We start from the raw sequence: 26,499 nt of genomic DNA on the forward strand, positions 1-26,499 counted from the left end.
ATTAAAGTGGTCATATTATGCTTTTTGCCTTTCCTTTGTGTTATATATCGGTTTTGTGCACATTATAGGTTTACAAAGTGAAAAAGCCCAAAGTCCACCCCAAAGGCACTTACCATCTCCAACAGAAAACACTGTTCACAAACTGCTCCAAACAGCTCTATTGTAGTCTAGCCTTTACTTCCGTGACGAACGTGCTTCACTTTGTAACACACGTTATAATGCTCGCCTAGCTGCTAGCATGGCAGGCCCTCATACTCTGCTTCTGACTGGGCAGTAGTCCTTACCTAGCTACTGCGCATGTGAGACTCCCAACAAAGATTGAATAGAAGTGTGATGCCTCACTCTGTAGCCAAATAAGAGAGCTCAACACACAGGGTGAAAAGAGGAGCTGCAGCAATGTGCAGTACAACAAAAACATGGTGTTTTTTGAAACTTAAACCATGTAAACCTATTCTGATATAACCTCTAAATACAATTATGAACCTGAAAATGAGCATAATATGAGCATTTTAAGGCACTGTGGTGGTTATGGTACTTAAAATGGATGTAAAAAAAAAAAAAAAAAAAAAAAAAGAGTCATGGAAGAAAACTGCTTCTTTCAATCAGAATATTCTGAAAATGCATGTATGTGCTGCTACAGTAACCTGGGATGTTTGTCTTTATTAGTAACATATTAATAGGTCTGAGTAGAAGATCCCAGGCTCAGTAGAGTTCCTTTAATACTTTAATGTATGTGAGGGATTTCTGAATGTCACATACTGAAAGAAATAAAGGTTTCTGAATGTCAGATGTAATGCATATACTGTAATATAATCTCTTTGTAACAGATACAAAAAAATATACATTCTAATCATTTTCCTAATGTATAGATGACCGAATTAATGATAAACCCAATAACCCACCATATGGAATTTAAAAAAAGCCCTTGATGATATTAGATACATTTTTTGATATATTATGTATTCTACTGGAGAGACACACTTCCAAGGTGTCCGTTAAAATCTCCTGGGCTTTCTGCTGTAAACCAGCAGCAGCTGTGGTTTCCTAATATGGATAAAAACATCACCACTGCTGTTGAGTTTTCACATCAGCTTAGCATAAATACAATTCCAGTTAAGAAAGTTAGTAAAACTACATATTTTCCACACAGCAAACATCCCTTATTGGTTATTGGTCTGCAACACTCCAAAAAAAAATCAAAACAAATTAAAAATCTCAACTACCCAGAAACAGAAGTATCCCTACATCATCCACGTAAAAACGCTTTACCGTTTGTAATTAAAAAATGAATAAATTCTCTTCACTCTATGAAAGAAAAAACAGCAATAAGTATAACTGAAGGTCCTCTGAGGAATCTTCGTCATACTTAATATGTTTTCTGCTTCAAATGTGATGACAGACAGAGAAAAGAAAAAAAGAATCTTGGCAAATGATCAAATAGTGAAGGCAGTTTTGGTATGGTCACTGCGTGTACCAGTGGTCATGGTGTGCGTTACTGTGTGTACTGGGTCCAGCGTTGTCAGTGGGTGAGTTTGTCGTCTTCAGCCGACGGCGCCTCCTGTAGGAAAGGAGTGAAAGAAGAGCGGACGGTGCGACCGCAGAGAGACTGCTGCACACGGAAGTTGTTCACCATATTCTTCTGTACTTCCTCCTCAGCTGATGTAAACAGAAGGCTCCGGAAGACAGCCAGCTAAAGGGGGCAACAGAGAAAATGGGATTCAGAGTCTTAAAAAGGTCCCATGGCATGAAAATTTCACTTTATGAGGTTTTTTAACATTAATATGAGTTCCCCCAGCCTCCCTATGGTCCCCCAGTGGCTAGAAATGGCGATAGGTGTAAACCGAGCCCTGCTCTGCCTTTGAGAAAAAGAAAGCTCCGATGGGCCGATCTGGAATCTTGCTCCTTAGGAGGTCATAAGGAGCAAGGTTACCTCCCCTTTCTCTGCTTTGCCCGACCAGAGAATTTGGCCCACCCATGAGAGAGCGACATCATGGCTTTCAAACGAGCAAAGTGGCAGTTGGTCAAGGCCACACCCCCACCCTCCACCTTGCCGCCCCCCCCTCTCTCCTCCTCAATAGCTACAGACATAGAAATGGCACATCCTATGGAAAGCTCATTGTGGGTCTGGCTCTAGTGGCTGTAATTCTACACCAAGGCTGAATTTCAGGAAAGAGACTTCAGGTACAGTATTAGGGGACCACTAAGGTCTATATAAAAGCATCCAAAGAGCACCATGTCATGGGACCTTTAAACAAGCTTATAAAAAAAAAAAAAAAAAAACATACACAGACTGATTTACTTTGGCTATGTTCACACCGCAAGTCTTAATGCTTAATTCGGATTTTTTGCTCCGATCCAATTTTTTGTTTGACTGTTCACATTATCTTTTAAAATGTGGCCTATATCAGACTCCAGTGTGAACTGTTTGCGGTTTTGAACTGACACACATGCGCAAAAGAACAATAACAATGACATCAGACGCAGCACGCTGTTGCACTAAAGTTAGGGAGCTTATGGAGGAAGTAAGCATTTTTACTTTTATTTCAAAATGTTTGTGTAATGGCAGCCGTAACATTAATGAGCAGGTGCTGAGGAGAAGAATGAAGAGAAAGAGAGCCAAATTGGCTATTTTGGTGGGACTGTGTTGTGAATAGCTTAGGTCTAACACCTCACTCTCCCTCCATTGACTTGCTCTATCACTGTTCTCCCGCCGGCAGATAATTGTGACAAATGCCTTAGTTGTTCATACATTAAAAAAAAGAAAGAATAAGTCTGACCTGGTCACTTGACCAAAAAAAGAAAAATCTGATTTGGGCCACTTTTGACCTGTTAGGTCTGTTTGGCTCTCCACCAACTCCTCCGAAAAATACTGTCTAAATGCTGCACTGTTCACCAGGTAGTTGCTACCTTTGTCTGTCTGCTGTTTGGTGTGGCAGAGATTTTAACAGAGATCTTTAGCTCCCTCCATTGTCTGGGTACAGGGCTGATGAGAGCGGAGACTGTAGGCCAGAAATTCAACCAACAATTAGCTAAAAGAGGCTAAAAACTCAGATGAATTAGATTATATATTCAAATGAATGTATTCTTTGATTTTGGGGTGCTAGAAAAGAAAATCCTGACAATGACTCAATTTTAATTAAGGGTAACGCCGACTATATACAGACTCAAAATCAAGCATTTTTGCTGTATCAAATTGTTTGCAGAATTGGCAAAATATAGCCCCACATCAAAAAGTCCCACAAATGAACCTGGAAATAGCTACATTTCTAAAAACTTGAGGTGCGGTAAACCTTGGTAAGTTCAGCTACTGTATGTAAAATATATATAGTTTATATGTATGGGAAACAAAATTGAGAGAGCACAATGTTCTTCATAGATCTAGCCTCTTAATTTTGTGTGCACCAGATTGATGCATTTAACTTTAGAATGTACAACATTTTCTTGTGGCCCCACAAATCCCTGTGGGAAACACTGAAACTTTAAAGCCAAATTACAAACCTTGACAATTATTCATGTACACACATACCTGGTCGTGGCTGACTTCTATATGCTGCTTCATAACGATCCAGGTGACGGATTCTGTCAAAGGGGGTGTTGTCAGAGAGCCGTGGTAGGTCCAGTAGTCATCGGTGTTGCTGGGTAACAGACAGACCGGGTCGAACCTGTTAAACTCCACTATACTGTCCTACAGACAGCCAGAGACAGACACAGGAAGAAAACAACACACACGGTCATTTAACCCTCGGAGGTCTAAGAACATGTTCACATATCTTCTTAAATTGACCTTTTAAGAGTATTCGCATAAAACTGATCCCCATGTGCTTCGTATCAAAATGTTCAGAACAAACTCAGCTTTCCGTAGAGTGACGCGGTTAGAAAAATTATGCTTTAGAACGGTTTTGCTTCAGTTTCTTTGTTAAACCATTTGCATCCAAACTGCTGTTTCAGTATTTCTGTCTTTCATGTGTTAATCATGAAAGCTGAGTGACCTCACAAAGAGCACAGGATGTATCCCTGAGGGCAGAACACATAATGTGGAGGAGATGCCAGGCCTGACCAGATATAAGAAGAAAGCTACTGACTGCATGAACCGAATAACTAACTTGACTCCCAACTCCTTTAAAAAGACACTGTTGTGAACAATCTTCAGTTATGCTAAAGTGCTGTAAACTGACTCTACTTGTTGCAAGTAAACTTTTTGTCCATTCTTTGATAAATAATTATCCTAACAAACACCCACATTTTTTCTAGCGCAATGTGTAAAGAGATAATTTGGCACCAAAGCTGAAACGTTGATGTTGGCTTTTTAAAAGTCCTCAAATCTCTTTTGAAAACAAACCTTAAGTTATGATGTGTTGTACCAATTTTTCTGGTGCTTGAAATGAATTTACCAATGTCTTTATATAGGTTAATAGTAAACCTGAAATGTCTGAAATTAAATTTTGTAACATCGCATTTGGATGAGAGACAAGCAAGAACATCGCTGAAATGTGTTACACTGTTCACACAAAAGTTCTCATGATTAAAATAGAATACAATTATATTTAAAATATTCATATAATAATTATATTAATAAATGTGCTGCAATCTTTATCTGTAAAAAACGTCAGTATCATTACAGCAAAGATAATATAATGCTACAAGACTGAAGCTTTTATCTAAATACACAACTATCATTATCTAATCATTATCCAAGATAAAATACACAAGTGCTATATACTGAGGGTTATACAACTGTCGCATTTGCTCTTATTGGACAAACAACGACCTTATCAGACACTATTACTGATAAGCAGTGTAGTAGCAGTGATGTGAACGAAGGGAAACTATTACTTCCAGCCAGTCCCCTAAACATGTACAACCACCAATATACAAAGATATTTAAACCAATTTTCACACACCGCTTCAATTAGAAGTTAGAAGCTCATGCTGCAGTTATTGGGTCTGAAGAGGTTAGTTATACAGAAGAGAAGCCAGTCATCGGAGTGTGGCAAAACCTTTCACAATGCTCGTTTTTCATTTTGTGACTTTCGATTATATAAAAGACTATTTTTCCAGTCATTTCTTAATTGAAGTTTTCTTTAAAATAGTGTTAAACTCTTGTCTCGTTCTCGTGAACCCAATCTGATGTCTCGTCTAGTGAGCTGAGTGTCTCGTCACACCCTTAGTAACTACCAGTATAAAGAAATGCCACTGAATGAGAAGGCTGTTTTATGTTGGATGGCTCCGATTGGTCGTTTTATTGATTGACTTTTTGTTTGAAAAAACAATTAATTACGTACTTTTCTTGTACGCACACAATAAACGGTGTGCGTACAAGAAAAGTACGTAATGAATTGTTTTTTCTGTTGGAAATAAAGTTTAACAGAGAGAAGACGTTAGCTACCAGTTCATATTGTGTGTGTGTATGTATGTATGTGTGTATGTGTGTATGTATATATATATATATATATATATATATATATATATATATATATATATATATATATATATATATATATATATATATATATATATATATATATACACACACACATAATGCATAAGGGAATTTATGGGAATATGGTTAATTTCTGTTAACTGCCCTGACTGAACTAAACTACCGTCATGCGCTGTGTATGGTGAGGCAAGGAGGCAGGTGTTAACAAAGTAAGGCTAACCCCCCTGTTACGAAAGTAGTCAAGCCAGAATGGCAAGTGCCTTAAAGGAACACGCCGACTTATTGGGAATTTAGCTTATTCACCGTAACCCCCAGAGTTTATACAAGTCGATACATACCCTTCTCATCTCTGTGCGTGCTGTAATGCGGTCTGACGGCTCCAGCGGCATCAGGCTAGCACAGAACATGCAGGTAATGGTTCCAGTAATCCTACTGCTCCGAATAAGTGACAAAATAACGCCAACATGTTCCTATTTACAGGTTGTGATTTGTGGAGTGACAGCGTGTACAAAAAAACAACATAACATGAGACACAGCCATTTTCTAACCGTAAACAAACATGTTGGCATTATTTTGTCACTTTTGTCACAATTCGGAGCAGTAGGCTAGTTGGAACCAGTTACCTGCAGGATCTGTGCTGGGCTAAGCTAATGCTGGAACCGTCAGACAGCGTTACAGCACGCACGGAGATGAGAAGGGTATGTATGGACTTGTCTAACTCTGGGGGTTACGGTGAATAAGCTAAATTCCCAATAAGTCGGCGTGTTCCTTTAAGTGAGGGACGTCAGTGCCTGTGTGGTTGCACAAGGAGAGCGAGTGCGCTGCCCCCATCAAAATTCCATAAATATAAATGTATACAAAAATGATATAAAAATGAAATAAAAAATAAAAAATAAAATAGTTTACTCATAACTGGTAGTAAGAGCCTCAGCATTTAATACAAACTGGCTTTAATCGGTTAACTATTTTCTATGTTTCAATAGGTTTCCTCCGGTTTCTTGGCTGCAGCATAGGGCTGCAGGGACGCCGGCCAAATGGATGTGTATGCGAGTCCTTAAACTTTTGGCCAGCATGTGACCTGAAGCTGGTCTCTAATTGGTTTCTTAAAAATTCTCCTCCGGACGCACCTCGCTGCGTCCCTGGCGAATCAGAATTGGAGACATGTTATTTTATCCAATCTGATTGGTTCTCAACACCTGTCATTCAACTCTTCCCCCAGCCGCTACCGGAGAGAGAAGGTGGACACAATAGTAGCGCCAGCAGGTTGCTCTTGTGTTGCTGAAATGGTATAACCACTTTGATTAAAGTAGGAAACTAGCAACAATAAACAAGGAGAGATTCGTGAAAGAGAAGTTATACAACGTCGTGGAGCTGCCGGCCCCGTCCAAACGGCGTGTGAATTGAATATTCCGGTGAGTTATCTTAGCTGCTAGCTAGCTAACACTAAATTACTACTATCGGTGTTGATAACCTTGAGAATTGTTGCTTGATTTGTGTTTTAAAGCCAGTCGGAATTAGCTACTAACCTGATAAAAGGGTATGGTTAATATTGAAATTGTTGTTGTAAATTTTAACTTAGCTGTTGGTTAATTCAGCTAGACGCGTATGTATTTTCCGTCCTTTAGTTGTGACTGCTATGTTTTCTATAAGCTAGTCAATTAAGATGGACAAATAACATTGAGTTTAAGCTAAAATGTTGAAGTGAAATATGGTTAAAATGTGTAGAATGTAAGAATATGTTGTATCTTGAGGAGAAACCAGGTGAACTGTTACGATGGACAACTGAGTGATTATTCTTCACGTTTTGTGCAGGCTGTTTTTTTTGGTGAGACTCTACTGGGAGACAGAACTGTGCTGCTCAAGTCACCGCCGCCATACTGCCTTCTGGGTTTCATCTTCATCACCACCATCTTCTTACCGCTCACTAGACCTTCGCCATCATCATCTCCACTACTCACAGGATTTTCACGTCGTTTCCCTACTCTATTCTCTGAGGAGCCAGGATGGACAGTTTTACCTGCTAAGGGTGGTGGTAGGAACTTGAGTGCACTCAAACTAATGAAACAGGGTTGAACAAACAGACTGATTTAGTATTCCCCTGGTTATCTTTAAGTTGTGGTTTGAGTACATTGGGTTTGAACCTAATTGGCCTATCTACCAAACTGATTTTGATTACCATACTGAATCATTTAGTTTAGCCATGCTAGACTTCTGGTAAAAGATTATTTTGCATAATCTCAAGTTTTAAAGTAGTACTGGTCGTGGGTGTTATTTGTTTCATGCCCAAGCTACGAGTTAAATGAAGACAGGAAAAAAAAATAACCCTACAGTTAAGTCAAGTTACTCTGTTGTGAGTTAAAAAAAACTCAGTGAGTCACAATCTTATGTTTGTAACTTGAATCTTGAAAGCTCTTTTTAAATACATAGTTGTTTAAATAAAGTTGTGCTGGTTGTTTTGCCCAGTTTCAAAGTACTGCTTTGTATTTATTTGCCCCCACCACCAAAAATAAGTGCCCCCCCAAAAAATAATTATCACCAGCCGCCACTGGTGCTGAGAGTAGTGTATGAGTGCGGCTGTGATGAAAAGCAAGAGGAAAAAGAGATTGCCTCCATACCTAGAGATTGGCATGGTTTTATTGCAGTTAGCTTAATAGCTGGTTTGATTTGCATTGAGAGATGATTTTATGGAAAGTACCCCATGCCAGTCTCTAGGTATGGTGAAGGGTATGTGATAATGTGGGGCTATTTTAATTCCAAAGGTCAAGGGAACTTTATCAGGATGCATAGTATCCTGGATCCATGAAATAACTGGCCTTTAAAAATAAAAAAACTGCCTGCCTCTATGGGAATTTAACATAGGGGTGTACTTACTTATGCCCCCTGTATTTTAAAGGAAGAACATTTATTTATTTACGATACATTATTCAATCAAAGAAAATTGGTGTCCTTAAAAGGTCGGATTTTTCCTAATTCTTTTTATTAAGGCATTAAGATCAATTCCCAAAAGAAGATTTTTTTTTTTTATTCCTCTTTTTAGTCAACTTTAACATGGATTCATAAACTTATGAGCACCACTGTACATTGTTGTAATTATTGTATACGCCTGTCTGACCAGTCCTGTAATGTCTTTACTGAATCACTAGAGGGAGTCAGAATTTACCCTCTAGTGTGTGGTTACTGTTCATAACCAGATTTTAAATGGATTTTATAAGGGTCAATATATTTGGACGCTAGACTATATAGTACATTTCAGCACGTAACTTAAAAAAATTCAAATAAATAATGTGGTATTTATGTGTGTGTGAGTGGACAAACCTTGTGTCTGATAGCAGGCAGAGCATCTACCAATTTCTGCAGCCCCTCATGTCTCTTCCCCACCTACACAAGGATTAGACATTAATCTGGATTGTAGTCACAGTTTAAACTGCATATATAACACACACACCACATAATGTATACAGCATTGCTTTTCATAACCAGGTCATCAACCAACTGCAAAATGTGTATGTGTACAGTGTCATTGCACAACAAGGTAGACGGAAACATGTCTGTGTACATCAATCAATCTTTCTTCTGTAAATATTGCAGGCATTTTAAAGTGCACACGTGCGTAGCGTACCTTAAGAAAGACTCCAATAACAGCCAGTCCGTTGTCCTCCATCACTGCCTCCTCGAACAAACTGTACTTGTCAGAGTTCCAGTGGACCAAGTGGAGCTGAGAACACACAGAGAATACAAACACTTTAGTCTGTGTGTGTGTGTGTTGACTGTAAACCATTACCTTGGCTGCGGTCGAACAGTCAAAGACAACAATGTCCTAACCACTTTTCCTTAACCTCTATAGAAAAACGTCAAAACGTGAAGAAAAGATGTGAAGGAGAATTCATAAGGACTTGGGAAAAGCCAACCATGGTGCTAAGAGAATCCGACCGCCATTACACTTGGTTACGTAATTATGTGAAATGCAGATGTTGGGTCTGCCTTGGTGAAACTACAATGTTCCGAGGATGGATTTTGCCCTGTGTGTTCTTACGTGGACAACTTGATGGAAACTATTACTTATTATAATTTTATTTTCAATCTTGTTCGGCTTTAATTACAGCATTCTATCCCTGTATTTAAGTTCATTTTATGTCTATTTTGAAGGCCTCAGTGCATGCAATACTATTATCAAGTCGGTTTTATCGATGTCTATTCATGTGAAGCACTTGGTTTATAGAATTTCCTTGTTGTAGCTGTAATGAGCTGTAACATCATTAAAGCTACATTGTGTAAAAATCCTTGCTCCTCATGAGCTCTTTCCATCTTGGAAAAGCCACTCCAATATTAACTTTTGGTCTTGTTGCTTTGCTTCTCTTCTTCTTTTAACTTCCTTGGTGACTCCGTTACATGTCCTCGGGAATAGGCGTGATCCTCCATCTTCAACAGGCTTTCAAATCTACCGGCAGTTGTGAGTAATCTCCCCCGGCATTCCTCACGGTGCTACTGCAACATGGCTGCCGCCATTTGAGCGACTCACTCGTATGTATTCTGAATGGCAGATTCTACGCTTACGAGAATACTTTGATTAGTTGGTGCAAGTAATTACACATGAATGAGCACATATTTTTCAAAGAACAAAAAGGGTTTTTGCAAAGAATCAACTCAAAAAATTACACAATGTAGCTTTAATGATGAAAACATTAATAATTTTCTAAAATGTGAACATGTCAGAGAGCAGAGCTGCTGCTGTGCGCATTTACGCACAAGGAAGAGCAGTCAGCATCACAACCTCATTGATTATTTACAGAAGCTAAAAGTTTAGTTCTGCTTCCTCTGTCAAATTTCTAACTACAGTTTTTAGTTTAGCTGCTTAAATTTCCCACGATATTTGCTGCAGTGACATTACTGCGCACATGGAAACGTTAATTACTGAAAGCGGCCTTTCTAATCATTAAAGGAAATCGTTAAAGAAAACACTTGCATATCACTACAATACATAATTTAAAAAGCAACATAGCCTAAAGGGACTGGTAGAGTGGGAGTGAAATGTAGGAATGGACAATACATGCCAGTTAACAAAATTCGATATAACCACAACTCTAATCATTTGCACGTTGTCACTGACAGCAACAAAGATGGCACAAAGTTGTCAGTCTGTACTGTAACTTGACCCTCCGCACACACACAAAGACAGCTGAGTGATGACAACAATGACACGGACACATACCCAACAAGAACTTGGCAGAACACTGGACTGACAACACACACAAACAGATACTCACACATCATATGCACACACACACTCACACGTCATATGCACACACACACACACACACACACACACACACACACACACACACACACACACACACACACACACACACACACACACACACACACACACACACACACACACACACACACACACACACACACACACACACACACACACACACACACACACACACACACACACACACACACACACACACACACACACACACACACGTCATATGCACACACACACACACACACACACCTTGTTACCTAAGTGTTATATAAGTTAATGGAACAACATGAAAATAGATGTTCTGGGGTCAAACGCAAGGTTGGACAAACAGTATCATATTCAAGTCCCACCCGCTGAGAGCCAAAACACTGCCTATGTTTGACTTTAGCTATATTGCTATAAAGTAAAATGGAGAAAAGTTCTGCTGGATCAAAGACCCTGGCAGCATGCCTGATACCAGCTAAACAACCAGCAGAATATAGACATAGCATCATAAAGCCTGTCCTTCTCTAAACTTGATGTCTTTGATACAGTGCTCTCAGTATTTTTCCAGGCATTTCAAGGACACGTGGATAGAACATAAACGGGACTGCCAAGTAAATCAACATTTGCAATGTTTAAACAGTGCAGTGTTACATTTATTTTCCTCCAAGTCTCCTTTCTTCTTTTAACCCTTAACAGATCATTTGGCCAAGTGGAAAGTAATTACAGAGAACTATCTGTAATTTTAGTCTCTATCTTTTCATTAACTGCTTTCTTGAGCACTATACAGTATATATTGGCTTTTTATATTCAACCGCCTGGTCACATGGTCATAGACACATACCTGCCATACATAGTACTGTACATGCTACATTAATATCGTCAGTCTAGCCCTGTACCTACAATTGCTTCAAAAATGAATAAAGCTATTGCTTAGCACCATGTTGTTCCCATGTAGCACACACCATGACATTGCTTTGGGCTCAGCCTTAGAGATAAGGTGAGGAGCTCAAACATCCGGAGGGAACTCGGAGTACAGCTGTTGCTCCATCGCTTCAAAAAGGAGCCAGCTGAGGTGGTTCGGGTATCTGGTAAGAATGCCTCCTGGGCGCCTCCCATTGCGCGTCCAGCTGGGAGGAGACCCCGGTGTGGACCCAGAACACGCTAGAGGGATTACATATCTCATCTGGCCTGGGAACGCCTTGGGATCCCCCAGGAGCAGCTGGAAACCGTAGCTGGGGAGAGGAATGCCTGGGCTACCTTACTTCACCTGTTGCACCCGGAACCCGAACCCGGATCAAGAGGATGACAATGAATGGACGGATGGATGGTAGGGGTGTAAGAAAAAAATCGATACACTTGAGTATCGTAATGTTTTATTTTGCAATACTGTAGCGATTTTCAAAAAAGCAATATGGATTTTTATTTATTTAGAATTTAAATTTTTATTTTTTTTAGTTTATGTGCAAAAATATTCATGTAAGACAGTGGTTCAAGTTTATGTTGTGTTTAAACCCCCTACCGCTAGATGGCTATGCTGAGACGCACCAGTAGTGGTGGTACCATGCTTCCTCTAGGCAATATTATTAGGAAACACTCAATTAACTTTCACTGTTATGCGGATGACACCCAATTATACTTGTCAATCAAACCAAACGAAACCAGTCAGTTAGCTAAATTTCAAGCGTGCATTAAAGATATGAAATCCTGGATGACCTATAATTTTCTGATGTTAAAAAAACTGAAGTTATTGTGCTGGGCCCTAAACACCTCCGAACCTCATTATCTAAAGACATAGCTACTCTGGATGGTATTGCCCAGGCCTCCAGCACTACGGTCAGAAATCTAGGAGTTATTTTTGATCAGGATATATCCTTTAATGCCAATCTAAAACAAACCTCAAGAACAGCCTTTTTTCATCTTTGTAACATTGCCAAAATTGCCAAAAAGGAATATCCTGTCACAAAACGATGCTGAAAAACTAGTCCATGCATTTGTTACGTCCAGGCTGGACTATTGTAATTCCCTACTGTCAGGTTGCTCAAATAAGTCCCTTAAGAATGCTGCAGCGCGTGTTCTCACAAGAACTAAGAAAAGAGATCATATTTCTCCTGTACTAGCTTCTCTGCACTGGCTTCCTGTTGAATCCAGGATTGAGAATCCTTCTCTTGACCTACAAAGCTCTAAATGGTCTAGCACCATCATATCTAGAAGAGCTCTTAGTACCTTATTGTCCCACTAGAGCACTGCGCTCCCAGAATGCAGAGCTACTGGTGGTTCCTAGAGTCTCTAAAAGTAGAATGGGAGCCAGAGCCTTCAGTTATCAGGCTCCTCTACTATGGAACCAGCTCCCGATCTGGGTTCGGGGGGCAGAAACTGTAATCGCTTTCAAGAATGAACTTAAAACTCTTCTATTTGATAAAGCTTATAGTTAGGGAGTAAGGAGTTGCAGTGTTCACCTAACTGGCCCACCTGCTTCTCTTCATAATTGTTAAATTAATAATACATAAAGTAGAGGGAGACAGGCCAGCCAAGCCCGATCCGGCAGGGGGAGAGTTCTAAGCCCGAAAAAGCTACCTCTCCTTATAACCTGTCTCTCTTAGTTACGCTGTTATAGGTACGCTGTTATAGTTCTGGACTGCCGGGGGACTTCCTTCCTTCCTTTGACACACTGAGCTGCTCTCTCTTCTCCCTTTCTATTACTATTACTATTTGTGTGTATCCCGTCCCAGAAATGCTTGTTATTAATCCTAGTAAACTCCCCAGAGTCCTTATGTTTTTTTCCCCAGCGTATTTCCTTGGAGAACGTTGGCACCAAGATCCTGGTTCCAGCTGTCGCCGTGCTCCTGCTGCACTCCCTGCTGAGCTCAGCGGTGCCCTGCAATGTCATGCTGCTTCCTGCTGAACTCTGCAGCTTCCCGCTACATCCAGTCACTGTTCCATTATTAATGTGACTATTATCGCCACTGTTCATCACACCCCCAACCGGCCCGTCAGACATCGCCTACCAAGAGTCTGGGTCTGTCCGAGGTTTCTTCCCAAGAGGGAGTTTTTCCTCGCCACTGTCACACTGCTTGCTCTTGAGGGAATTACTGTAATTGTTGGAATTGTTGGGGCTTTGTAAATTATAGAGTGTGGTCTAGACCTACTCTATCTGTAAAGTGTCTCGAGATAACCTATGTTATGATTTGATACTATAAATAAAATTGAATTGAATTGAATAGTGTCCTTGCGTAACAGTGCCTAGCAGTGCCTGACTTTTTGATAGAAGCTAACAATGTAGCTATGGCTGAACTTCGGCCTACTTCAGCAAATAAAAATTTGCTCATTGTGAACCACAATCCCAAATTGGCAGTTTGATTTTCTGTGTATTGAATTGTTTACCTAAAGTAAACTTCTTTGACTTTTATGCACACCATGTCTTTTTTTAAATTAGTTTTTCTAAAATTATACTTTAAAAAAATCCCAATATATCGCCTTACGCACAGTATCAAAATATATTGCAATATATTGAATCGTGATCAATGTATTCATGATACATAACGTATCGCCAGATTCTTGACAATACACAGCTCTGATGGATGGATGGATGGATGGATGGATGGATGGATAGTGGTATTTGATTGATATCATATTGATATTATCGAGAATCGTGGAATTTCATTGGTATTGACCACTACATTTCTGGTGTCGTGAAATCCCTAATCACATCGGTCCGCCCTAGCCTCAATGTAAACGGTACAGCAAAAAAAGTGAAACTTAAAATGCTTTAAAGGGCAACTATTATATAGCATTTCAGGATAATACTTGCATTTTGTGTTTGTACTAGAACATGTTTACATGCTTTAATGTTAAAAAAGCCCATGGCTGCTGCACCTGTATTCACCCTCTGTATGAAATGCTCTGTAGGAGCGCCTGTCTCTTTTTAAGCCCCCCTGAAAAAGCCCAGTCTGCTCTGATTGGTCAGAGTGTTTCCTGGAATTTGCACTCCACTGCTGTTTCACTAGTTGAAGCTGGAGCTACTGTAACAGAGTATAGCACGACTTTGTACCGTGAAAAATCACCAATAAAAAGGATTCTAAACCAAATATTACACAACCGGACACGTCCCAGCAGTAAAGTGATCCGAATTTGGGGAGAAATGACCAGCATTGGCCGCGAAGATTACAGCTATGAAGTTTTGGCCACGTTTAACATGAAAATCCAACATAAAATTGTAGATATGACAGAAAATACGGAAAAGCATAATATGTCCACTTTAAATGTATCACTGCATCAGAGTGGCTTTGGCGATGTTCTGTAGGACTGTATTATACTGTAGTAGTAAGTGTTTTGTATATAATTGTGTACACCCCCTCTACATGCTCATAATATTGTGAGGCAGATAAAAGCATTGCCTAAAGGGTATAGGACACATAATATTATAAAGAGAGAGAGATATCCCACTTCCTGTCTGTTTTGTTTTTTAATCAATGTGTTTTACAGCAAATTTTCTTTTCTATCTCATTTTTATGTTCTTGACAACATTACAGGAATGTGCCGCATACCAATGTCCCTGCAGGAACGATTTAAGTTTCATGCTCACTACCTGCTGTCTGCTAGTGTATGCATGTCACAGCACAGTACCTCTGCAGGGAACAGCCTCCTGTCCACGGTGTGCTCTGACCCCCAGGCGTTGCTCTCACCCCAGTGGAAGTGGAACTGGCACAACCTGAATTTGTCTTGCAGGGGGCCACCTTTCAGCGCTGACCAAAAAAGTAAAAGGACATATAGATCAGTGCATCATACTTTGACTTTACAGATCGCCAATCCTTTTAAAAGAATAAAATGCTCGTCCTCCAAAAGAATCAGATCATATCACTGTCTAGTATTTGTTTCCTTCTCCAAAAAGAGGAAGTTATCCCACACAAGGGCGTCAGCTGAAGACGGGTTGTTCAGGCACTAACTCTGACCTAGAAACATCCAGGAAATATTGTGTAGCAGAGACAATCACCTTTGCAGCAATGAGTTTTTATTATGCCTGTAAACGGTTAATCAACACTAGTACTACTACCATCAGATACGGAGGAGATACGGCAGCATAACATGTTGTAGTCAAAAACATCCATTTGAAGACTGAAATCTGTAGTTGAAGTACCTGCAGTTGTGCCTAGATCACTCCATTGTTTCTCTGTTTATTGTACTGGTGATAAAATATGGTTCTCAACATTTCAACCTGTTTTTGTTCTCTCAGTACCAGACTAAGCTCATAATACAAAGCCTGAGGGCATGTGACACCTATGAAGTGGTGCATTTTGCAGCTTTATAACATTTGTAATTAGTTTTAATGGTTTGGAAAGTTATATAGTGGATTTTGGTGTAGCCCAGCAATTATACATAAAATGACCAATACTTTAAAGACAGACTATATGACTACATAGTAGCAGGACAGACACGTGAGTCACATGACAGTCACCAGATCCACATGACATTTCAGCAGCTTTAAGTGTAGCATTGATTACAGGATTTTCCTACAGACAGAGGGCTCTTTAAGGGGGGTGAGGAAGGAGATAAACCTTGTGTAGCTCAAAACATTGCATTCCCCTGCCGAGATCTCCTTTAAGTCCATTCAGATTTAAAGGGAAACTACCGACTTGCTCCCAACCTAGTAGTTAATGATTGAATTAAAAGGAACAAACCATTATTTACTTTTTTAAGACAATATAGATATAGAAGACACAAAAGAAGACTTACTGGACTTGTCTGTAGTGTCATCATACTCGACCAGAAAGGAGTAGCCATTGTTCCAGATCTGTTGGCAGGTGTGGGGGTCATAATCTGTGACCAGAGGCTTCAGCTCCGAATCGAAGACGCTCTTTCGCACAACGATGTCGATCGGAGACTGACGATCACCTCCTGGTATCGCGAGGGGTCCCTGCCACATGGGATGCACTGGAGGAGAGAAGGGAGGACGAGAAGAAGTAGTTAATCACAGAGGAAAGTCAGAGAAATTTTAAATGTAAAACAGCCAGAATTTACAGTCTATGCTGTTCGTGAAAAGAAAAACTAAAAATAAAAATGCTGACACCTACTTTTCATGTTGTGCTCGGCTGCTTTCTGCATTTTAAGACAGTCCATTTTGAAGCACAAAAGCTCTAAGTTGCCTCATTAAATAAATACAAAAACTACACTGTGTCAGTGCTAGATAGGCACACACAATCCTTCCTTGAGCAGTTTGAAGGAACTGAATGAAACAGGAGCAAGTGAGGAAATACTTCCTTTTAGTCCTCTTATTTTGTAATTTCCTTTTAGAAAAAAAAATAAGAGAAAAGTGGGCTGGCTGTATAGAAAGTACGACGCGGAATGTCCTGGCACGCCCCCAGCGCTGCTCCACAGCAGGGGAATCAGAGCAGGACCTCTGGCCGGTCAGACCGTCAGTTCGGGCCAAAGTCTGTCAACGGACCTGACTTCTAATTACCCGAAACTCCGCTCATTTTTTTTCTACCTCCCTCCATCTTATTTTCCTTTACCTTTGAAATCCACCCAAAAAAACATGACCTCCACTTATAAAATGTTGTACTTATAAATCAAAAAAGCTCAGTTTAAAAAAAAAAAAAAACTTTCCCTCCCTGACCAAGATCTACACAAAAAAAATAAAAAATCTTTCAAGTGTTGTTGTCAAAGGGCACAAAAGCAGCACAGTCCATTTTCCTCTCCTTTCATCCAGCACCGGGCTTAAGGTTTCCACTGAGAGCCAAGCTGAACAGGTCTGGCTGGGAGATGACCTGCATCTACGCCAGATTTCAGCGGCTCCTCCTGGGGGAGTTGGCTGCCTGACTCTGTTATTGCACGGACACACAAAAACTGCTTGCAAAGCCATTCATGCTCACTCGCTGGGTAATTGTCAACTGTGAAGATATTGAAGTAGATGTGTTCAGCTAGTTAGTTAAGCATAAGAAAAGGCTTTGATTTGGGGTAATGAGGAGTAATTTACATTACTTGACATTGTTTTCCAAAGCCTTGAATTTTTAAATATGTTTTTCCTACATTCCAGGCAGCCACTGGTTTCCAATTATTTCTGGACAGTAAGAAAAACCACTTGCAGACAGCAGGTGAAAGTGTGGACCCATTTGAAAAGTCTGCACTGCACTACCATGTCACAACAGTGTCTTTTTTATTTTCATACACCAATATCCTCCTATTGACCAAAGACAGGCAGGTTAGGTTAACTGGTGTGGGAAATGAACATTTTAGATTCAGTAATCAATTAGGCCTATGATTATATGTGTTTTAAGTTGTAAGATTGTTAGATGATCACGATGAGCAACTATTCTTTTTATATATATATATATATATATATATATATATATATAATTGGTCAAGAATATCGCGATATCTGATTTTCTTTACTGTATATCACCCAGCCCTATTGGGGAGACAGAAACTGCATCATAGCTTTAAAGTTATAAGAAAAAGTAATGCTGTGAAACGTAATATTATTGAAGAAAATGAATAAAAATGAACATAGCCATGCTGAGAAATACAGAGTGTTTTGGGAGCTGATAGTCTTTATTAGCTTTGTATCAACTCATTTGGCAATGGCTTGAATGTAACGGACATTCATTCATATAAAAAAAGTTACGAACTAAAGCTTTAACAAAATTCACATACAAACAATATGGCTCAAAATTCTTTACAGTATTAAAAACGAATCAGCTGCATACAAAAAGTGCAAATGTATAAAACCAAATAAAGAAAGAAGAGGGTAAAGCAAAACAATAATAAATACAATAAAAATAAAGCTATAGGGCTTTTTTGTTTTAAAAATTTTAAATTACTTAAATCTAATAAATCGGGAAGCCTCTGTATGTATGTATGTATGTATGTATGTAGGGTTAGGTGTGTGTGCGTGTGCGTGTGTGTGGTCTGTCTTTGAAATATCACATGAACCGTCCAATCTACTTCACACTTGGTTTCCTGGGTACCCAATGAACTTGAACTGGAATTTGGAGCAATTTGGACAGCGTTTGATAATTAACTGAATAAAACTAAAAGGCCGCAAACAAAAGGTTGAGGGAAAAAAGAAATGCTGGCTCTTCCATATCTACCATTCACAATAAAGGTCCATCTTAAATCCACTCAGCATTACGCTAAGAGAAAACTCAATGACAACCTGATTTCCACCCTTAATAATAAAAGCACAGTTTAAATTCACTTGGATCATTTCGCTTAGAGGAAACTCAATCAAAAGGCATTTTTGCTGACAGTGTATCGTATTAAGTTACTGTGAGTTGTAAATTCACCACTTCTTACTTCTCACTCAGAAGTCCTGCTAAGTAACACTAATACATTACCCCCGCGAATCAAATCCATACTTCAACGTTAACCGTCAAGCACCTAAGCCTGTTTGAAGATTACAAATTACCTCTGTTGAAGTGTTAAATTTGTTAAATATAGGCTATATGACGAGACAGCACCGCCGTCATTAAACACTGACTGTGGGCGATATCAACATGCAATATCAACATGCAATATCGTTGGCGAAAAAACACTAAACTGTAGTTAAAGAAAAAAACTCTTTATTTGCATTGCCTTCCCCCCCCTCCTCTGTCCACACACACACACACATCCTAGCTTTACTATTACCTGGTCCATTTTACAAAATATATATTTATTTGAAGGTAGGCAATGCTACTTTTTTAGAATTAGCTTATTTTAAGTTCTAATGGGAAATTTATGTTTACATTAAACAAATATTAACTATATCTATCAGATTGAATCAAGTCAATTTGACATTGAATCAAACTGAATAGTTTCATTATAAAATGTATTGTTCCTGAACCGTATCGTAGTCCATGCATCTAGATACGGATCGGATCGCCTTATAAGGAAGAGATGCACACCCTTACTTATTATAGTGAGATTTTTGCAAGGATCTGTACCAAACAAATATGTTTTCTCATGTCTGTAGAATATGATGCAGCATGACAATATTTTTAGTTTAAATTGGTATTTTGACTTCAACAAATATTGCGACTCCTGCAATTTGAAACTTTGAATATGATGCAGCATGACAATATTTTTAGTTTAAATTGGTATTTTGACTTCAACAAATATTGCGACTCCTGCAAGTTGAAACTTACAGTGGGCCATATTGCGCATATATATATATATATATATATATATATATATATATATATATATATATATATATATATATATATATATATATATATATATATATATACACATACACATACATACATACTCTGCGATCTCAAGGAAAACAGAACAAATCAGAAATCACACCTTGCCTAGTCACTCTCCTCTATTTCTTGTGGCGCTGAGGTCATTAGGTCTGATATTTGTGCTGCTGTGCTTTTCCATAGGCTGATAGTCGATTATTTGGCTTTGTTAATCCTTGCTGTAGAGAGCTCAAGCATAACTATGTCTAGAAAATACGCCAACCACTGTTTTATACAAAGCAAGTGAGGGGGGAGCCAGCGTTGAGCTTTAATTTTTTTAGAGCTTCAATGACTTTAGAGACATAGGCTATCTCTTCTGAGGAGTCCAATATGTCCTATGACATATGTTGAAGTGGATATACTGGTGGTTTGGATTCTTGGAACAGTGGAAAATGTTGTCCCAAACTGTCTCCCAATAAATACATACGGATACTTGCATCAGTTTAGCATACATCTTGGACACTAATCCTCTCACAAGAAAATCAACAAACCATTTAATGACTGGGTGCACCTCAAGACTCTTTCCCCATGGCACTCCATAACATTTTAGAGTTGATCTTAAGCGAAGTTAAAAGAAGAAGGATGTCCTGGGGATCTCAAACCTAGCTCTCAGGTCTCTGGAAAACGTTTTAAACAATGAGTGAATAAAGCGTGCCATGTGAATACAACGTCTCCTGCAGCGGGGAGTGAGGCAGACAGACCGCAGGGTGCGCTAGCTTCTCTGACAAACAGTAAATTGATCAAATTCAGTGCCAATAACGCTATTTTTTAAGCTACTGTAGCGGTCATATTTCACTGGGACATGAGCATGGTTTTCATGGGATATCAGCCGTAGAGGCTTTCATCGCCATTTGTCACTGGTCAACTGTTGGTTGAGGAGAAAATGCTGTACTCGTGGTTTTCATAACTTTGCGAGTCCTGAACTGTTCCACTTTCTCACCCTCAAAGGAGAGAGAGCCTACATACCAACGGGCTTACCAACGGGCGTACCAACGGCGTAGATTTCACGCAGAAACATAAATCAGGACTAAGGTGTTGGGTCTGCTAAACCCACAGAAGGAGGCCAGATTTGTAACCTCTTTACCTGAGAGGACCAACTCAAGGATCTAAGTTCTCAATCCCTACACATCGCATGTTGAAAGGACGGCATCATGCCTCCATACTTCAGGAGTGGGGAAAGCAGAAAGGTCTTTTTACCAAAGAAAATAGCTTGACGACAGTAGGCAAGGGCAATGGACAAAGGGAAGGCCAATGGAATGTCAAGAAACCTAATTTCTAGTGGACCACTTCAAAGCCAAACCAAAAGCCCTTCTATAAAACTTTGGACAGGCAGTGCCCAGTACAACAGGCTTGTTAAAGTTAAATATGAACCTTGTTTATTATCATGGTTGAAAGCTCTGCTACACTGGCCTATTTTTCCACTTTTAAACTTTTTGTTTTTTTGCCTGTTGACTGAGGTTTCAGTTTGCATGAGATGGCATACAAGGTTGGGTGTCTCGAATGTTCCATGGGCACATCAAAATTAAAGGGATGGTTTGGAGTAATTTCACCCTAGGGTCCTTTGCACCATGACCTTGAGCCAAACACCCCCCCAGAAGCTTTTTTCCCTTGGTCGAACACTGGGAGACTTAGCGCTATCAGCCGAATGGCTTAGTGCAGGCGCAAATTGGAACTAAAGGTGTATCTCGTAAATTACCCCACTAATAATGCCCGGAATGGTACCAAACTTCTAAAGTAGTACACATAGGTTCTGTACTCATAAAACGAGGCATTGGAAAGTGTAGAAGTACACCAGGAGTTTATTTAAATTCACTTGTTTAAAAAACACTGCCTGATGGCTTCTACTCTCTGCTGCTACCGCTGCGTTAACGTTCCTTCCGTGATTTGGGAAAAGCCCGTGAAAGTCCTGATAGAAAGCGATGCATAAGAATGTAGTCTAATGACGCCCAGTTCCAGGAATGCAGTAATATTTTGTTGGTAGTACCAGTTTGAAACAATTATTAGTCAACACTAAGTTGTAAACACTTCGGAAAAAATAATTAAAAACTTTGGATATACCAAAAAACTTTTTCCAGCAACACCGGGTGATCGCGCGAGATCACACACAGAGCACACACAGAGCACGACATCCCGCACAGAGCACGACATCCCGCACAGAGCACGACATCCCGCACAGAGCACGACATCTATTGCCGGAAGAGACTACAGGTAAAATAGTGAAGAAGGAGCAAGAAGCGAGAGAAGAGTAGAAGAGATCAACGAAATGGCAGAGTTTGAGGTTAGCATCAAACGCGACTAGTGCTGGGAAATATGGAGAAAATCAAATATCACAATATTTTTGACCAAATACCTCCATACCGATACCGCAACGATATTGTAGTGTTGACTATTGGTGCTTTCACAAAATATTTACACAATGACATTTTTGATAAATAGGCCTAATCATCAGTAATGTGGATATAATGACTAAGTGGGTAAAGGCAAATAATAGAACAGTTAAAACAGTCTGGTAAGTTCAGAAAATGTCATAACTTTACTGTAATGCAGCCTTTAAAACCAGGAAAAGACACCACTTATGCTATATTACGATATTACAATATCCAAAATCTAAGATGATATCTAGTCTCATATGACGATATCGATATATCGCCCAGCTCTAAATGTGACAATGACAATTTCGAAGGTCGCCCGTACCTATTCGAGCCCGAATACATGGACGAAGAGCTACAACTAAAGGAGGAGAATCGGAGAGCTGCAGAAGAGTCTGACCATTAATAAAAAGAGCTTTTACATTTAGCTTTAAAATGCTGTACTCCGATCAAACAAAAAATACTGCTAAATGTGGTTTAAGGAGTACTTCAGCTACCAGGTTGACTGTTGAAATGTGAACTTGACTGGGCACATTGAACTTCTTGAAATTAGGCCCTTTCTTTTTAGAACTGTGGCCACTACAGTCCATTCAACAGAACTTTAGTTTTGTGTCAGAATCACATAATGGATACACATTTATGGGTGTGTGTGTGTGTGTGTGTGTGTGTGTGTGTGTGTGTGTGTGTGTGTGTGTGTGTGTGTGTGTGTGTGTGTGTGTGTGTGTGTGTAACCAGTTCATAATCCACCACTGGCTGGAATCTGTACATTCTTTTGCAGAAACAGAAGCTGTTCTACGTGTTTTGGAGTGAGCATGCTCCGCTGTGCAGTTGCGATGTCCCCGGCAGCTGAGAACACTCTCTCTGACGCAACGGTGGGAGTTTAGAGCATTGACTGGCACGGTACTTAAGGTTGTTGTTCGTCCACGTCTTTAATGTTACTCTCTGGGTGATGCCGTACCATGCGAGTTGTCAAGTTTGTGGTGTTTCCAAAATACTTAAGGTAATGTCATTTCAGGACAATAGTGTCACAACGAAGAAAAAAAAATAATATGAATCGATTTTGAATCTGTAGTGCTTGAATCTCGATTTAAATCGATTTTTTTGCACACCCCTATACAGAACCTATTTGTACTACTGTAGAAGTTTGGTAACATTCCGGGTATTACGGGGTCATTTACGAGATACTCCTTTGGTTCCATTAGCGCTGCACTAAGCCTTTCGGCTGATAGCACTAACTCGCCCAATGTTCGACCAAGGGAAAAAAGCTTCTAAGGGGGTGTCTGGCTTGAGGTCATGGTGCAATGGACCCTAGGGTGAAATTACTCCGAACCATCCCTTTAAGGGAAATGACTAAAGCCAGAGGTCTAACATTTTTATCATTACTTAACCTCAATAAAGGATATATACAGTGGAGATGTGATTGCATAGAATAATAAGTGGGTGGTTTTATTTTCAGATGGCACACATTGGAAAAGAACAGGCTCCAAATGTTCTGTGTGCATTTGCAAACAGCATCCCTGATACTTAACATAATAGTGACTTATAAAGGCTCCTATGTAGGTCAAAGGGCTTCAAAAGGTTCCTGTAGGGGTTTCAACACTTGTTTGGAAAACCTGGAGCTAGACTCTGTCTCAAACACAGATTAGTCAACAGAGTGTGTTGGATCCAAATCCAGTAATGAGGAAAATCCAGTCCGGTGCTCTCCATGCACATGGATGACAACAAAAGTAACCATTAACTGATGCTGTGTGACCCACAATGATAGGCCTTAGAGCCTTTTTACATCTTCAAAGTAAGCATTTTAACCTCAGAAACTTTCGCCAACAGCGGCATTGTGTGTGTATCAGCATGGCAGTGGTTGGTTTAGCGTTTCATTGAGCTCAAAATGTTCCCTTTGAAGCTGTATGATAATGCCGTGTCGACACGCTGGAAAAAAACAATAAACATTGTGTAACTTACAGCTACAATACATGTACTTACTCTGCGACAGCACATATTTGCTTGAGCACGCAGTGAGGTTGCATCTCCTGACAGGCGTTATCCGTTGACTCTTGGCATGTCTGACGAGCTGTCGGTTAAGGTTGGAAGCGAGAGGTCTTATTACGGATGACAGAGTCACCATATTTGTCAAGCTGACGTTATATCAGGTTCACAAGAAGCGCTTTAATGTCTTTCGTCGCGCTGTTTTATTTGAAGCTAGTGGTTAGCTAAGCCTTTTTAGCTCCACAAAAGTTAGCTCTCCCTACAATGCCTGTTCAAAACAAAACTATCCGTTCGGCTGGCTGTTTTCCTCTGTCTCTGCCCTCCTGCCGTTTGCCTGGAGGCGGGGGAAGGGGCAGGCTTTCGCTTTACACACATTCAAAATGTGGCCGCAAAAACCAACAAGCGTGAACTCCCGAAGCTGTAGTGTCGGTATTTAACCCGGTTAAATAGCGTCCTTGCGGGCCCACACAGACACTCGACAAATTATAATATAGGGCCGCTGTTGGAAAACAGTTTGCTCTGCAGGACGGAAGGGGGGGCACAGTGTTGACCAATCAGAGGCCTCCACTGAGGGGCGTTAGCAATGATGATGATGATGATGATGATGACGACGTGTTTTTTATGCAAATTAATTATATTTGTATCTTTACATAATAATAATAATAATAATAATATATATTCCACAATTGTAGTCATCATCATACTTCATACATCGTGCTTCTTTTTTTGTTTTCCTGTAAATCATTTTATTAATTCTGCTTTTGTGGTGTAAATGTAGTATTTCTGCTTTTACTTTCTGTGAAATGGACTAAATTATTAATTAATTAAAGTACATGAGTATTATTAGTAATATTTAGTAATATGTATCCAAAGTAGAAGTACTCATTATGCAGAATGGTCCTTTCATGCTGCTAAATGATAATGTAATATAGTTGTAATATAGTTATATAATACTGCTGCTTTAACATGAAACCATCATTTTAGTGTTGCAGCTCTTTGGGAAGGAGTGGGTATTTCAATTTTAACAACGCATCATATTTTATAGCTGATCATATGATTTGTATGAAAAATCTTAATCAGCTACAATCATTATAGCTATAGCTAATTTTAGCTGTCAGTAGGCCTATAGTGGGTTAAAAAGTGTAGCTTTCTTTTAAATGAAGTGGACTAAAAGTATAAAGTAGCTTGAAAGGGAAATTCTCACGTAGAGTACAAGTACCTCAAAATTGTATTTAAGTACAGTATTTGAGTAAATGCACTTAGTTACCTTCCACTTAAATAGAACAGAGCCATCATTATTAGTAACACCTGTGCATTATCTTTACCTATCCTGTATTTACATGTCTCTGCTCTTAACTTTTTAATTTCCTTGAAAAATCTTTTAATTTTATTGCATTGTAAGGTTTAGTTTTTGCTGTTATCCCTTTTTAATGTATTATTGTCAATAACTTTGAAATTTGCCTGTGTATGAAATATGCTATACAAAGACTTGCCTTTCTGCTACAGTATGACAAGTCAAATGTCTATGAAAAATGTATTTTGCAAAGCCCGAGCCTGTGAACATGTTCTGCTTGCTCTATATAACTGTTCATGCAGATGCAACTTCAAATTTCTTCCGTTTCTTTATATTTATTTTTGTTTCGACTGTCCGTCTTTATCCTGGGGCCTGTTTCACAAAACCAAGATAAGGGATTAAGCCGGGATTTCCTAGTTATCCTGGATGAATTTAGCCTTGACTCGGTTTCACGAAAGCAGAGGCACATAAATCACCATGGAGATTTATTCTGTGCCGCTAGCCTGGTCCTGACCAGGCTAACAGCCAGGATTTATTTAATCCTGGAACCTTTTCTGTTCACTCAGCAGTGGTTTTACCCTTTTGTTATCAGCCTGGATTAAAATACAACAGGTGCATATTGCTGTTCATTTAAGTACTGTTATTATTTAAAGTTGTGACTCGCGGTATTTTGAGGAAATCCGTGGACGCGAATCTATCTGAATTAGTTCAGCCTGGCTCGACCTAGTCGCTTCTCCTCAGCCTGGCTTGGCCTTTGTGAAACGCACCAAGCCAGGATGCACAGATTAGACTAGGTCAAGCCTCGCTTTATCAGTTATCCCGGATTTATATATTCTGCTTTTGTGAAACAGGCCCCTGTAAGCTGACTCATCATCCCAAAGGAAACGCTGAAGTTTCATCTAATCAAACATTTAGACATCAAGCTTGTTTACAGT

The 26,499-nt window shown here is 39.5% G+C and overlaps 1 protein-coding gene across 2 annotated transcripts; it reads right to left on the reverse strand.

The window, feature by feature from the left end:
- Positions 1–275: 275 nt before the first annotated feature.
- On the reverse strand, positions 276–24,799 carry ca5a (carbonic anhydrase Va). Of its 2 annotated transcripts, none has more exons than XM_028586169.1 (7): positions 24,268–24,799; positions 16,428–16,625; positions 15,321–15,439; positions 9,060–9,155; positions 8,756–8,818; positions 3,527–3,685; positions 276–1,690 (listed from the first exon to the last, which is right to left on the reverse strand). In XM_028586169.1, exons 1-7 carry the CDS (start codon positions 24,407–24,409, stop codon positions 1,520–1,522), a joined length of 948 nt encoding a protein of 315 aa, XP_028441970.1. In that variant the 5' UTR covers positions 24,410–24,799; the 3' UTR covers positions 276–1,519. The 2 variants fall into 2 exon arrangements, with proteins under 2 accessions (XP_028441970.1, XP_028441972.1); XM_028586171.1 differs by lacking the exon at positions 24,268–24,799 and adding an exon at positions 16,766–16,916.
- Between the last annotated feature and the right edge of the window lie 1,700 nt (positions 24,800–26,499).

This window comes from Perca flavescens, chromosome 8 (genome assembly GCF_004354835.1).
Source record: "Perca flavescens isolate YP-PL-M2 chromosome 8, PFLA_1.0, whole genome shotgun sequence".
Classification (NCBI taxonomy): domain Eukaryota; kingdom Metazoa; phylum Chordata; class Actinopteri; order Perciformes; family Percidae; genus Perca; species Perca flavescens.

Excerpts from the sequence above, each read along its gene's own strand:
- ca5a (XM_028586169.1), bottom strand. The coding sequence starts at position 24,409 with ATGGTGACTCTGTCATCCGTAATAAGACCTCTCGCTTCCAACCTTAAC. Across the intron at positions 16,626-24,267 it reads CAAATATGTGCTGTCGCAGA|TGCATCCCATGTGGCAGGGA; the intron begins GTAAGTACATGT and ends TCTCTCCTCCAG. Across the intron at positions 15,440-16,427 it reads TGACACTACAGACAAGTCCA|CGCTGAAAGGTGGCCCCCTG; the intron begins GTAAGTCTTCTT and ends TTTTTTGGTCAG.